Source organism: Peromyscus maniculatus, chromosome 11 (assembly GCF_049852395.1).
Source record: "Peromyscus maniculatus bairdii isolate BWxNUB_F1_BW_parent chromosome 11, HU_Pman_BW_mat_3.1, whole genome shotgun sequence".
NCBI classification, from domain to species: Eukaryota; Metazoa; Chordata; class Mammalia; order Rodentia; family Cricetidae; genus Peromyscus; species Peromyscus maniculatus.
In genome coordinates this window covers 71,412,509-71,427,817 of record NC_134862.1, presented here as the reverse complement: position 1 = coordinate 71,427,817, position 15,309 = coordinate 71,412,509, and the positions used below count along the sequence as shown (strand labels likewise).

General features: G+C 41.2%; 1 protein-coding gene across 8 annotated transcripts in view; it reads left to right on the top strand.

Moving 5' to 3' along the window:
• Nucleotides 1-15,309, top strand: part of Dnm3 (dynamin 3) — a 495,138-nt gene that overhangs the window by 180,196 nt on the left and 299,633 nt on the right. For all 8 annotated transcript variants that reach the window (XM_076547837.1, XM_076547834.1, XM_076547833.1 and 5 more), the window contains exon 11: nt 12,168-12,254. In XM_076547837.1, coding sequence (XP_076403952.1) covers nt 12,168-12,254 — 87 coding nt within the window. The remainder of the gene's footprint in view (nt 1-12,167; nt 12,255-15,309) is intronic.

The window sequence follows — 15,309 nt, the reverse complement described above, 5'->3', positions numbered from 1 at the left end:
GATGGAAGCTGCTTTTGCAGTGGGCAGAGCATTGCCTTCCATCATGCCTGAAATACCTTTGCTTAGTTCCGAACGAGTACATTTTAGCCATCCTTGTTGTCTGCAACAGATAAACATCACTTTAGGATAATTAGATGAATGCTATAAACAAATCCCTATGGTCTGTGGTTGAAGATAATTGCTAGATAAGGGCATCATTGACACTGTGTGTATCAGTAAAAGAATCTTTTAAATGATTAATAATTCCACTTTAGCCTGGCCTTCTGAAAATAAACAGTGTTATGTATTGGTTAAGAGGCCTCTGAGGCCCAGTAACCCAGATTCAAACATTATTTCTGGCTTCTCTCTGTAAGCACCTTCCAATCCAAATGCAAAGATGTTTCAAATGTGCCATGCCCCTGTGTGTTTGTGTTTTTGTACTTGTTTTGTGTATTTACAGCAGCATGGTGTTCGGCGTCCAGATACTTCAGGCATCATTTTGTTTAGTCCTCACTGTGGTGGCATTATCATTGGCATAAGTCTATGTCACACATTAGAGTGGCCTGGTAGTGTACTGGTGAACGTAGCCACCTTTTCATGTCACACATAAATTAATAAGTTGGAGGGAATAAGTATGATGCCTGAGATCACAGAGTGAGAACTAAACAGAGTGATGCCTGAAGACCTATCGACACCTAACACATTGATGAATCACAGTAAGTGGCCATTTCCACAGCAACCTATATTCTGTGCTTTGAATATATATTAAATCTATAGAGGAGAGTCCTTGGGGAGAGACTTCCCAGCTTGAGTGACATCTCACTGAAGAATATGAAGAAAATATGCTAAATTGCTAAGACCATTAAAAGACTTTTGGGGGAAGCTGGAAAGATGGCTTAGCAGTTAAGAGCACTCATTGCGCTGGCAGAGGACTGGAGTTCAGTTCCTACTACCCACATGTGATAGCTCATGACTGCCTGTAATTCTGGCTCTGGGGATCTAAAGTCTTCTTCTGGCTTCTATAGGTATCCATATACATGCATGTGTGTGCACACACATTTATAAATTTAAAGAGTTAAATGTATTTGTATTTGTATATTGTTTGTTTTCCTTTTTAAAATTTTATTTTTAATTAATTATTATTATTTTTTACACAGGGTCTCTCTGTGTAGCCCTGGCTAGCCTAGAACTCACTATGTAGACCAAGCTGGCCTCGAACTTGCAGGGATCCTCCTACCTTTGCCTTATATGTACCTGAATTAAAGGTGTGCCCTACCACAAAACATTTAAAGACGTCTTTTGTATTAGAAAGGAGAGTTGTGGTAGAATTTAGGGGAAAGCAGGCCTAATCCATGACAGTTGATTCTGGGAACATGAGCATTTCTGGAAAACATGTTTTTTTGTTTTTGTTGCTCTTTGCTTTATGTGTGGTTACTGGCAGCAACTGGTAGGCAGGGCATGGGTGTTGGTCCCAGTCTCCTGGAAGAGAAGCTCAGATGAAGAAGAACTGTGAATAGTGAACAAGGCAAGCGAGTGAGACTTCTGGCTCTAAACTCTGAACAATAGGAGGCAAGGGAAGTCACACGGTATCTAGAAGCAACTAGAAGCCGAGAACCCCCCTGTGGAATTGCTACAGTGCTTCTGTGAGCCTTGCCATCCAAGTCTCTCTTTCCACGCAAACAGCAAGGGCCCCAAGGGATAAGGAGCCAAGGATGGTGGGGGCAGAAGTGATGGAGAAGAAAACCATCTTTTGAACACCAGCATTCCACGGCTTGGAAGCCGGTTAATACGCCACACTCTGGGCTCCCTGTCTTGTTGCCTGTGCATCTAAAGAACTCGTGATTGGCTCTTTAACCGACCCGTAGGATTAACTAGTATTGCACCCTGTGTTAGCCACCCAGATTGCCAGCGTCAGCATACAGATGTGGTCTGTGCAAAGGCTTTCCTTTAGGTGCACTGTGTCCTCCTGCATCTATGAACAAAGAGCAATGGAATTGCACTGATCCTTAAACCTATTCACCCAACTAGATTTCACAGAGTATAAACTGATCAAATGCAAAAGGAAAAAAAATGGTTTGGTTTCTCTGAAAATTGAGTTGAAGGCTTTGCAAAGCCTTGCTAAATTGTTATCTGTGAATACTGTGCTACTGGTAAGGTATGGGCAGGATAACAGTAAAACAGTGCATGCAGTTGGCCAAGTGCTTATAAAAATGTAGAGTTTCTGCATTCAGAGTATTTAACAAGTGTGTTCACATTCTCCCTCCCTTTAAAGAAAGCAAAACTGGAAATCGTAGATGAAGGATGTGGTTTATGTAAGACAGAAGAGGCATAACTCTAATCAGTGGATCCATATGCAGAGAGCAGGCCCTGGCCTGACATCAAAAGATTGGCACATGTGTGTAGATTTATGTTTTCAGTTATAGAAAGTGTTTATGGTATGTATGAATCTTTTTATTTATTTATTTATTTATTTATCATTTTCCATTTTATCTGACTTACTGGAAAAGCGACAGTAAGTCTGGGATGAGACAGTTTGTGCCCAGATACTTTCTGGCTCCTATTCTTGCTCCCCCGAATTTGAACCTCCCTTTCCATTACAAGTTTTGGATCAATCTCTTGTATATTTTTGCTTTCTTCCTGGAACATTCTATATTTTGCTTTAAATGAAATAAAGTGAAACAAAGAAAGCCTAGATTTCTCCCCAAGTTGGTCTGCCCTAGAGATTTCTTCATGGATGGAAATTTATTGGTACAAACCTAAAGAAATATTGAGTGGCCTGAGATTAGGCACAATGTTGGCCTACTTCTCTTGTCATGGGTCCCAAACATGATTCTACCATTCTCCTGAAAGATTCTTCCATGAAGTTCCAAGTGGTACTAGGATACTCCTCCAATCTTCCTGCTGTCCACAGCCAGTCCCTGTCTCCTCCCATGAAACATCAGGATTTTTAGAAGCTAGCTGTAGGCAAGCTTCTCTTTCTTGCCTGCCAGTTCTCAAATAATCAACATGGATACTTAATATTAATTGTAAATGCTTGGCTGCTAGCTCAGCCTTATTACTAACTAGTTCTTAAAACTTAAATTAACCCATTTCTATTAATCTATGTGTTATCACATGGCTTATGGCTTTACCTGTCCTCCAGCATGCCTTGCTCCCTCTCAATCTCCTGGCAACTCTCCTGACTCTGCCCTTCTTCTCCCCAGTGTTTTTAGTCTGATTTTCCCATCTAACCTTATCCTGTCCAGCTATTGACCAGTCAGCTTCTATATTGAACCAATCACAACATAATTTACACAGTGCATGTAATAATTATTCCACAGCAGATGGCTTACATTTTTCTCCTTCATTCTCAATTAACCTTCAGTCTTTGTCCAGGCAGAGCTCATGTCTAACAGCCAACAGCTACTGTTCTTTGGTGCTGTTGCTTCCTGAGACTCCCCATTCAGTCCCTGCTGCGGTTACACTCACCTAACTTCCTGTGGTCCTTGGCATCACAGACAGATATCTTAGAAGATTCAGTCCCTAAATCTATGGCATGCAGAACGCAGGCCACCCCTTGAACTTTCCTTAGATTTTTTAAAAGGCCATTAAAGAATTAATGGAAGAGCTCAGAGGATATTTGAAAGGTACTTTCCTCTTTGCCTCTGAGACCTACATTCAAAAACACAAGAGTAGGAGTTTTAAATCGGAGAGCCCACTGTGTTGGAGAGAGAGTTGGGTGAGTGAGACACCTTTGATTTGTTGATCAGTTACTTAATTTCTGCCTGATTTAATGTTTCTACTAGTTGAAACTCAAAGGATGGTAAAAGTGAACATTTGTCTTCATCCTGAGTTCCCAAGAAGCTTGGAAACCATGTGCCCCTTTGTTGGATGGGTGCCACAATGTACTGAGGCTTGTATCTTCATGTAATCTTAATGCTATTCAATAATACTCCATTGGATTCCAATTAGTGACTCCTCATATTCTCCATACAGGGACACTAAATTGAATATCTCTTCTTCACCTTTACATGATAATTTCATGGGGGCCATAAACCAGGAGATTGGCTTCTTATCTTCCAACCCCCCAAGCTTTCCTGTAGTCAGAGCACCCTCCTGCCTTATCTTTATCTCTGATAAGACACTGGCTCTGGTCAAGGTTAACATTCATACCTCCACTCTCACTTCCTAGGAAAACTTGCTCTTAGGAGTCTTTGGTTGTCTGTACAGTCACATTCTCTGTCACATTAACAAGGCCAGCACATACCTATGACCAAGAAAAACTCCACCTCAAGCCTTTCTTCTGTCCTTCTCTCCTCCAGTTAATTTTTCAACCTCCATCTGGCTTGCACTCTACCACTTTCTGGAGATACTCACTGCCAAGGTCAACTGGGGCCTGTCTGCCATAACTTCTGGACACTCTTACTCCTCTTGAAAGTCACTCTTGTTTTGAAGTGGCCATGCCTCTCTCTCACTCATTCTTTTCCATCTTTGTTCTCAATGGCTCTCCACATTTGCCTCCCTGTAAACTCTGGGATTCTACTGAGCTTGATAATGGACATCCTTCTTTTCTTGCTGTGGTTTTAGTTGGCAGATCATGTCTCTTATCATTCAACTACCCTTTACACCTTGAAATATTGATGATTCCCAAATTGACACCTCCAGACCAAGCCTTTTAAAATGGTCTGTATCAGTAGTTTAGTGAGGAAAGGTTTCATTTAGCTCATGGTTTTAGAGAAAATCCAGTTTTTTCTGGCTGAGAAGATGCGTGGTGGGGGGTATATGAGTCAACTGTTCATATTTCATAAACCAATAGGCAGAGACCATGACTAGAACCCATGGCACATATAACCTTGAGAGATCCATGTCTAACAATGCAATTCCTCTAGTCATGCCCTGTTGCTTCACAGATCCCTAGCCTTCCTACTAATGCTAAAAACTAAGGCCTGATGGCTCCAGACAGAGTCTATGGGAGACATTACAGATGCAAACCAAGACACTGTCCCCCAACTACTACAACTACATTATGTCCTCTCTTAGGTTCTGAAGATTCCTCTAGTGGTCTCCTGATCCTTTGACCTCTAACCTCAGTACCCTCAAATTCACCCTCCTCTATGCTATCAAAGTAGCCTTTCTAAAATTCAGACCTATATTTTGTTTGTTTTATTAAAATTAATACCCTTTCAAGCCTTGAGCATAAATTTAAGTCACTTAGGTCTGCACTTTGCCATCTAATTTCTAAGTACTTGTTCCACTTTATCTGTTGTCCCCCTACTTGTTATGGCCGCCATCCACTCCCCCTCTAAGACTTTTCATGTCTTTGGCATTTGTACATGCAATTCTCTTTGTCTTAAATGTCTGCTTTTCCTCTCCTGTCTTCCTCAGTCCTTCCTCATTTATAAAGATCCCGCACACTCTTCATCATTTCCTGAATGCTTTCCTGGAGGGCCTCTGGGAGTCCTTTCCTGGCCCCTTTCCTTACTCCCGTCTCCATGCTTCAGTTGCTAACCTATGTCTGTTTCTCTCATCATGCCTGAGCTAGGGTGTGGGAATTTGTATGTGTTCATTTGCTCATGTGAGTCCCTCCTCTTGCTGATTATAAGTTTATTTATAACAAAGAGCTTTGCCTTTTATCTCCCAAACCCTAGAACCGCTTGCAATGACTAAACCCCCAGGAGAGGCACTGTATAAATACTTATTAAAAATTTACATGTTCTTAAGTTCCTTGATGCTAAAGAAATATGCACTTGGTTTCGAAAGAGTGTTTTAGTCATTTCTTTGAAAATGAAGACATCTGGACAGGTTTTCATCCAAACATCTGTCATTCTTTATGCTTTATTTTGATGCTCAGTGTTTTTGGCCTTAAGTCTACCATTAACCTCTCATTTTAAAACTAGTATAATTAAAATTAAATTTTTTTTTCAGAAAAAAATCCTAATTAATGTTACATATGCTAACACTTCATTATTTGACCCCTTTGAACATGAGGCATTGAGAAAGTGACTATATAATTTATTGTCCAGGGCAGGACATTCTTGAGAGTTAAAGGGAGTACTATTAATACTTTCACCATAATTATAAGAGTAAAACAAGACTGCTCCAGGCCATATAAAATATATAGTTATTTTAGCTCTATTATAGTTTCACATACCTGTACACACATATACTCAGAGCATTGTTTTCATTTATACCTCCTCATGTTGATTGCTTTATGTGTAAAATCTTTTAACATTTTTTTCCTTGTGCCATATAAACACACATTAGGTTAAAACATATGGGGTCTCTGTATGTTCAGACAACACTGCATGGAGCTAGATTTTTTTAACTCTGGGGAAAGCATTTCTTCTCAGACATTTTCTCACTCTTGTCTCTGCGGCACAGGATAACAAGGCAAGGACATTAGGGCTTTATGAGCCGATTGGCTTCTCTCCAGGGACATCTCAACTTTGGAATTTTTCTGGTGGGCATCAGTTTTCATCCGCCCGCCTTTCCCTCTTCTTCTCTGGCACAAGGTCCCGAAGTTCTTTGCAGGAAGCACAGAAAGGAACAACTTGTTTTTTGACCACAGTTTAGCAACTGTGCCATTTATTGGCCTTTTGGGAAACCACATTCTTGGATCACCATGCTACCAATTAATTGATTCTTTTCCTCACTGCTTAGAATTTTTTTTTTTTCAAGAAGAAAAAAGACACCTTAGTTGGCCATAAGAAACCCAAAGAAGAACTTTGCATTCAAAAGTGCTGTTTGGAAATGCCCAATTTTGTGGCATGTTAGGTCAGTTAATATATGGCCCAGAGTCCATAGAAACTAAAGAAGAGAATCCCAAGTCCTGACCGGGCTTTTCAAGACCTGCTATAATCTTGCCCCTGTTTCGTCTCACCTCCCTTCTCTCCTCTCCATTCCAGTTGCACTAGTGTCCTTCAGCAGGCCGAAGAGACACGGCCGTGGGGACTTTCATTCCTTTCTGTGCACTGAAGTAGCTACAAAAATCAAACATTTGCTTCCTCCAGGTGTTCAAAGGCCATGTGATCAGAGTCTTTCTTGAATTTTCTAGATACAGTTTCACAATTTTTCCGTCTTTAAACACCCAGGAGGTCCCCTAGTCTTCATCTTACCCGTCCTTTTCCTTTCAGCACATGTGACTGTGTGAATTGGACTCTGTATGTCTCTCATTGTTAGACAGTGAAGGGACCCTGGGAATATAAGCTCTGACTGTGGGGACTTGCCTTGTTGAGCTCAGTTCTGTTTGCAACCCGAAGCCATCCTTTTCATCCCCAATAGTAATTTTGGATGCACTGTTGGTAGAATAAAGAAATCACAGCCGGGCGGTGGTGGCGGTGCACGCCTTTAATCCCAGCACTCGGGAGGCAGAGGCAGGCGGATCTCTGTGAGTTCGAGGCCAGCCTGGTCTATAAAACGAGTTCCAGGAAAGGCACAAAGCTACACAGAGAAACCCTGTCTTGAAAAACCAAAAATAAATAAATAAATAAATAAATAAATAAATAAATAAATAAATATAAAAAAATTAAAAAAAGAAATCACGTGTTATCAATGTAGCAGGTGACAGTCAACATGGCCGAAGTAGGGTGAAGGGAAAGGTCATAAAGCATCGGATAGGTTCAGTGGCTCCATGGTGATGGACTTTAACTCTGGGTAAAAGACCTGAGTTTCAGTTTCTCTAAATCAGGCTGGTTATTGTCTGAAGCTTTTATTGGACACTGTAGGAAATCCAGGCCCAATGCTTAGCTTTTCCTCCTACCTTCTGCTTAGCTTCTTTTCCCAACTTAACTGCTCATTAATGTGTCTACCAAAGATAAACTCGGGATGACGGGAGACAAAACCCCGACTAAGAAAGACCTTCAGGTACTGTTTGGAGACAGTGTCAACCCCTCCGCCCCCAACCTGTTTGAATGTCTTCTGCATTCCTCAAGAAACCAAGCGTGCCTTTACCGACAACAGTAAAGCTTTATTCCAGCCAAGGTTGGACTTTGAAATTTTAATTTCTTAGCATTTGCTGAATAACTCGAAAGTTCTCTTTATTTCTGCTTAAAAGTTTTTCCATCCTACACCTCATCATTTCTCCCTCTAGTTGAAGAAAGTATTTGAGGTTTAGAGATTTGGAATTTGCCCACTTGGAGGAGGGCAGCTGACACATTTCTTGCTCTGTAGTCACTTTATCCAAGCCCCTCCAGCCAGGAGCTGGCTCCTCTCCCTACTCTACTAGCTTTGTAGCGTCCCCAAATGCCATTGGTGAAACAGAGACTACTTCTGTGCTCTGAAGAGGAGCCTCACCATTTCCTGAGAGCTCTGCACTAAAAATCGCTCCCCATTTCCAATCTTTTGTGAACGTGGGTGAATGTAGTTCTCCTTTCTTCAGAGACGACCATTTTCTCATCTCCTGTATAAATCCAACAAGGTGCCAAACACAAGCAAAGGATTTCTAGAGACTCTTGAGGGCAGCATGCTTAATTCACATGAATGAAATAAATTTTAAATGTTTTCATGAGCAGTGCAGTTATAATTGCTGGTTAGTTTGTAACAAGTGGTCAACATCTGAAAGTTTATAGCTATTAGATGAACAAATAAAGAGCCCATATCTGTCGTCAGCGAGACTCACAGTCAGGTCTAATAGATGAAAGAAACTGTTCTAGCCCTGGTCTGTTTTCTCTGGGATCCCTGCTACAGGTCCATGAACAGTGATTAATTACCCCAAAAGTTACTCTTGAGGCCACAGAATCCTTGGTTGGCTCATGCCTATCCCAGGAGAAACTGAATTGCCTGGCTTTTATGATCTGATTAATTAATGTTTAGTAAATTTTATAAGTGTGTAATTTTTGTTTTATTGGATGGAAATATCTTTCAAGTGTTTCTTTTACCCCCAGAGAAAAATGTGGTTCATACTAAAATTTTTGTATCAAGGTTCCCCAAAATAGGTATACACAACCCCAAATAACACTTAAACTATTGGACATAATTAAGATGTAGCTTTGTATCTTTTTATTACAGTGCAAATTTCTCTCAGAATGTGTATCATTAAAATTTTCTCAGAATCAAACATTCAAGGATTGGATTCTGAAAAAAAAAGTTGTATTATTTCTTCATTGAAGCTTCATTATTTAAGAATAGTCAAGTGATTTAAACAAGAAGGTATTTGGCAGTAATTTGCCATTTAATCAATGTAGAGTGTGACTGAAAGTTTCAGTCTCATTGCAAGGGCATTCAGTCCCAAGAGGCATTCTTACAGTAGGTTTAACTATTGATTTCTCCATGCTTTCTCTCTCTTGCTTTTTGAGAACATTCTTCTTGTGTGACTGCATATTTACATAATTAACCAGCCTTCCACACTGTAAGATTCAACATCAGGTGCTCTGATAGCAGCCAGTGGATGGAAATTGCCTAGCAAGTGATGTGATAGAAATCAAAGGATATAAAGTGTCTATCACTGGTAGCAAAGCCTTCCTTCACTGATCCCTTATGAATAATTTACAGAATATGAGTAATTAATGGGGAATTAAAGTCTAAATGTGGTGCTTTTTAGATCAGCATTATTTAGGCAGACACGATTAGAGTTCTTTGCAATGTAGGCTTTTAATTGAATGCCAGAGCAAAAGCCCTTGAGAGTTATAATGACGTAAATGATTATGGAAATTGTAATTGCACCTTAAGAGATACGGAAGTGAGGCGGACACAGAGCTGGCAATCAGGACAGAGTGTGTTTGAGAGCAGAAAGGAGGACTGCATGAACACCCAGCGATTCCTACTAAATGAGCTGACGAGGTGGAGGGTACAGAGCCTCATCAGAATTCATTTTGAATGTCAGAAGAACTTTGATGCCCCCTTTCCTGTGTTCATTATAAGAATTAAGCACCACATGTGTAAACTCACAATGAAAACCAACATTTTTTAATTTTATGCCCCTGGAACCCTTTGCAGATCAGGCACATAGCCAATATATGCATTTCACTGATGACTTTTAAAGATGCTTATGGCTTACACTGCCTGGTGTTGTCTCTAATTCACACCCCCAACACACTCATGTGAGGTCAGGGATTTTGTTGTTTTTCGTTTCCCGTAGAATTTAGTCTGTTTACTTTTGTTTCAGCTGTTGGTATAAAACTACAGGCTGCTTTCATGGTAAAATTGAGCTCAGGGGGTAAAACAAGCCCAGAAAGACGTGTGTGTTTGTGTGTGTGTGTGTGTGTGTGTGTGTGTGTGTGTTCATGTATATATGGTATACATGAATGTAGAGGCCAGATGAGAACCTCAGGTACTGCCCACCTTGCTTTTTGAGACCGGATCTCTTATTGGCCCGGGACTTGTCATGCAGGCTGGCCTTGCTGGCCAGGGAGCCTCAGGGACCCTCCTTTCCCAATCTTCCCAGGAATGGGATTACAGACATTTTTGCTGCCATCCCTGGATTTCTTTTCTTAAACATGGTTCTGGAAGGTTAACTTGGGTCTTCATGCATATACAGCAAGTGCTTATGAGTTATGAAAGCAGTTAGTTTTCTCTATTTTTTGATAGTGGTATAAAATACTCCACTATAGAAACCTCTTCAGAGGAATAAACTTACGCATAGTTGAAAGAGTTAGTACTATTCATACTGTACTGTGTGTGTTCAGCTTTCTCTTTTCACAGATAGTAGACTTGTACCATTAAGAGATTGGGTGATCTTGTTCTTGAGTTGGCTCCATGAAAGGCTGGGGCTTTTATCTTTCTGGGAAACAAATATGCAATATGCAAACTGTCAGTGTGCATAATGACCCCAGGTGACTTCAAGCAGCATCTCTCAGGGAGGCCTTTTCCTAACTTCTTTCAAGCTTGAGGAAATGTTATTCAAGAGCCTATAAATTTGTAAGGTTCTTGGGGTGGTTTATCTGAGAATTCAGGGTGGTGTTTTGGTATCAGAATATTATCTATGTAGTTGCTCAGTTTCCTTCCCTTATATCACATTGTGAAATCATGTCATTAAACATTATGAGAATGTGATTTGAGGGATTAGAGAAATGGATCAGCAGTTAAGAATGTTTGCTATACAATCAGGAGGACTGCAAATTGGATCCCGATACCTAGGTGACAAGCTGGGTATCTCTGCAAATGTTTGAAACCCCAGCTCTGAGGGCTGGAGTTTGCAGGCTTCCAGCCTAGCCAAGAGTAAGCCTCAGCTTCAGGGAGAGAACCTGCTTCAGAGAAATAGGCAGAGAGTGATAGAGAAAGACTCCAGCACCCTCTTCTAGCCTGTACATGTACACACACATGTACAGCTGTGACATACCCTTCCATGCATAAGCACATATAGTCACATAGGCATCCGTATATACATATAAACTTACATAAATATATTAATTAAAAACATTTTGTAACGGCCACTGTTTGCTGTTTATATAATGCTATTTTGTTTGTCAATGTGTGTTTTCTTACCATTGGAATTAGTCATTTACTTGGAATTAGCCAGGGGTGTGCCCATTCTTTTCTATTTCCACTGTTGCCATTTCTGTCAAAGCTACTATTATTTCCTCTCTGAGTTTTTCAATAGCCAGAAAGTCCTGACAAGCCTCAACGATGATGCATCTGCCTGGTGTCTTAGTTAGGGTTTCTATGGCTGCGATAAAACACCATGACCAAAAGCAGCTTGGAGGGGAAGGGTCTGTTTCAACTTACACTTCTACATCACAGCCCATCATCAAAGGAAGTCAGGCAGGAACTTAAGGCAGGAACCTAAAGGCAGGAATTAAAACATACGCCACGAAGAGAGCTGCTTGTTGGCTTGCTCTCCGTGGCTTGTTCAGCCTGCTTTCTTATACAGCTCAGGAGTACCTACCCAGGGGCAGCACTGTCAACAATGGGCAGGGCCCTCTCCCATCAATCACTAATTAAGAACAGGCACTCCTGACTTGTCCACCGGCAACTGTTATGGAGGCATTTTCTTAATTGAGAGTCCCTCTTCCCAAATAATTCCAACTTCTGTCAAGTTGACAATAAACTAGCCAGGACACTGGGTTTCTGCTTTATTTCCAGAGAACCACTGTCCTGGGTTTGAGGCATCTCCCCCTAGTTGACAGGGCTGCTGGGGTTAATCTCCTGTAAAAACTCAAGTTTCTCTTTTGCTCTCAGAAGGAACAGCCTCTGTAATAGCATCACGCACCTCTGCTCTGTTTCTGTGGTACAACTTTGTGTAACATTAATGCCCGGACATGTTTTCTTGACAGCTGGCTAACTTCCCCAGACTTTGTGAGGAAACAGAAAGGATTGTTGCTAACCACATCCGTGAGCGAGAAGGGAAGACCAAGGACCAGGTGAGTGAAGATTTTCCTGGTGGCAGTGCCTTTGTGGAAGGATTTTACCAAGGTGTGTGGCATGAATCCTAAGTGGTCTTCTAATAAAAACCCAGAGACAGATATTGGGCTAAATGCTGAAAGATCAGAGAGTCAGCTGAAAAGGCTTCTAGTTCCTGTTTCCTCAAGCCTTCTATGCCTTTCTCTGCCCAGCCCATTTCACTTCTTTCCTAGTGCTGGGATTAATGGCGAGTGTGCTTCCCAAATACTGGTAGCAAAGGCATGAGATCTCAAGTGCTGGGATTAAAGGTGTGTGACTCCCAAATACTGGGGTTAAAGGTGTGTGCCACCATTGCCTGGCTCTGTTTCTCTCCTAGACTGAATCAATCTCACATAGTCCAGGGTGGCTTTGAACTCACAGAGATGCTAGGATTAAAGGTGGGTGCCACCACTGCCTGGCCTCTATGTTTAATCTAGTGGCTGGCTCTGTCCTCTGATTCTCAGGCAAGCTTTATGTGATACACAATACATCACCACAAAGGTATCTGGTTGTTGTCTAGTCCTCAATCACAAAACAGTAAAGGACATAACAACATCATGCTTGCTTTTACTTTTTATGAATTATATATACGTATATATGTTACTACTATACCAAAGTCTTATGCAAGGATCCAGAATTCTAAAATTTAAAATCAACAGTACAAATCCAGAGCCAAGCATGGGGGCTCACATCTGCAATATCTGCACTTGAGAAGCAGAGGCAGGAGGATTGCCACAAGTCCACGGAGGCCAGCCTGAGCTACAGTGTAAGATCCTGTCTCAGTGAACAGATCAACAACCAGGAACAACCTACCTTCCACACAGGAAGTGCTGTCATTTCCCCCTCAACCTTCCATGACTATCATGTTACTGTTCCAGCATATACACACTGCTCACGTTGATAACCATTGAACCAGAAACACACTACATTTTTTCCTTTTAGATGGATTTCTCATGTATTAATGGATTTGTACATAAACTCCAGGATATTAAAAAAATTCTAAACATTTTTCTTACAGATTTCTATGAACTTGCCTGTGAAATCTACCATTGGAGAAAGATGTTTAGGAACTAATATTTTAAACATTCAGAACTACTTTGCAAATTCACTTGGCTTGTAAGGAATGACCTTGAAACCATTTTCAAACCCTAGCACTCTGACTTGGAAAGATAATTTTTAAGGGAGGATACTTTATTTGAGGAAAGGATAGCAAATTCTCATGTCAAAATGGCTATTTCTTAGTTACTTATCAACACGATAATGGAAAATACTAAGGCTTTCAAATGCTCTTCCACACCACAGCTGCAAGCTTCGTGCAGAGAGAATACTGGACTTGGGCCATGCGTTCTCTCCCAAGTAACAGTGTGTTCTTGTGAAAATCACTTCTTAGGACTGCTGGTGTTTTTACATGGGCAGGATTGGGCTGTTGTTCTATATGGTCTCTGAGTGCGTCCATAAGTTAGTACTCCAAGATTTTATGATTGTCAGATGGGTTGGAATGGGAAGGAGAAAAAAAAATGAAGAAGAAGAAGAAGAGAAGAGAAAAAAATAGAGAGTAGAAACCACAGTAAGAGAGACACACACAGCTTGCATAATGGGAGAGTGGAAGCAGGAAGTGAAGAGAGTCCCAGAGGCTTGGCAGGCTGGGGCATTTGTGAGGGACCCCAGTGGAAACTGTTTTCTCTGCTTGAGCTCGGAACTGATTGTTACTACTTTTTTATCAGTGTGCTTTGAAAATTAATTGCCCACCATTTATAATTTCCACTTATTTTCCAGCTTTTACAATCTTGGATAGCAGCCCAAAGTAGAGAAAAGAGGTATTGTAACCTAGCCAGCATTAACTCACGAGCCAGTGAAATGAAGCCAGGAATCTCAGACGTATAGTCCCAAGCTAGAGGTTCCCTTTCCCCATCTAATGTCTTGGCTGCTGCTGGACCAGTACAAGCCAGTTCTATCAAATTCTGTAATTGCAGCACTTAGGAAGTCGAGGCAGGAGGATTAGGAATTCAGGTCCATTCTCTGTTACGTAGCCATTTTAAGGCTAGGCCAGGCTCCATGAGACCCTGTCCAGTTTTATTTCCATTGCTGTGATAACGTCTCCCTGACAAAAGACAGCTTAGGAGAGAAAGGATTTCTTTTGGCTTACCGTTCCATCACCACACAACACTCAAGGTAGCAGGGACTCCAAGCAGCTTCTTACATCATACCCACAGTCAGGAACAGAGAGGAAGGAATGTGTGGCTCTTCCTTGCTCACTTTCACTAAACTGATCAGGGCCCTGACTATGAAATGGCCACACTCAGGGTAGGTTTTTCCACCTCAAATAACCAAGAAAAAAAATCCCTTATAGATATGGCCACAGGCCAACCGGCTATATGCATTCCCTCATTGAGACTCTCTCTGGGTGGCTCTCTCTAGGTTATATCAAGTTGACAGTGAAAACTGCCTATCACAGTCCTGGTCTAAAAAAAATCAACTACATTTGATTTTAAATGAACAGGATGCTTTGACTTGTGTTTTTATCCTGTAACGCTCGAATGATGGCATATAAGATTAACTCATAGGGATCCCGAGTAAAACTAATATTGGGGGAAAAGTAGTATGTTGTTTTACCATCACTGTGACCCTATATAGGTCAGGTGCTGACATTTTCATGTTGACATTTTCATTTTTTTCTTGTTTCGGTAAAATGACATATTCAATTTAGCATTAGATCTGGAACATCTAGGCCACAGTGTCCAAGAACCCAGGGTCATGGACCTGGAGAGTAAGCAGACAGATTGGTGGCTCCACAGACTTAAGTTCATAATACACTTCTGATTGAAGCAGAGTCCTGGCTTGCAGTAGCTTAAGGTGGACCCCAGGATTTGCATCAGTAGACATACGCCTCTAAAGTCACCAGGACAGAAGACATCACTTCTGGCTGGGATATGCCTATTTTATGTCATGCTAATATCAAAGAGTCAGGCACAGTCCTGGCATCAGGGTCAGGTCCTAACACTCGTAGAAGCCCAAAGTGTTGTATATTTATAGCAT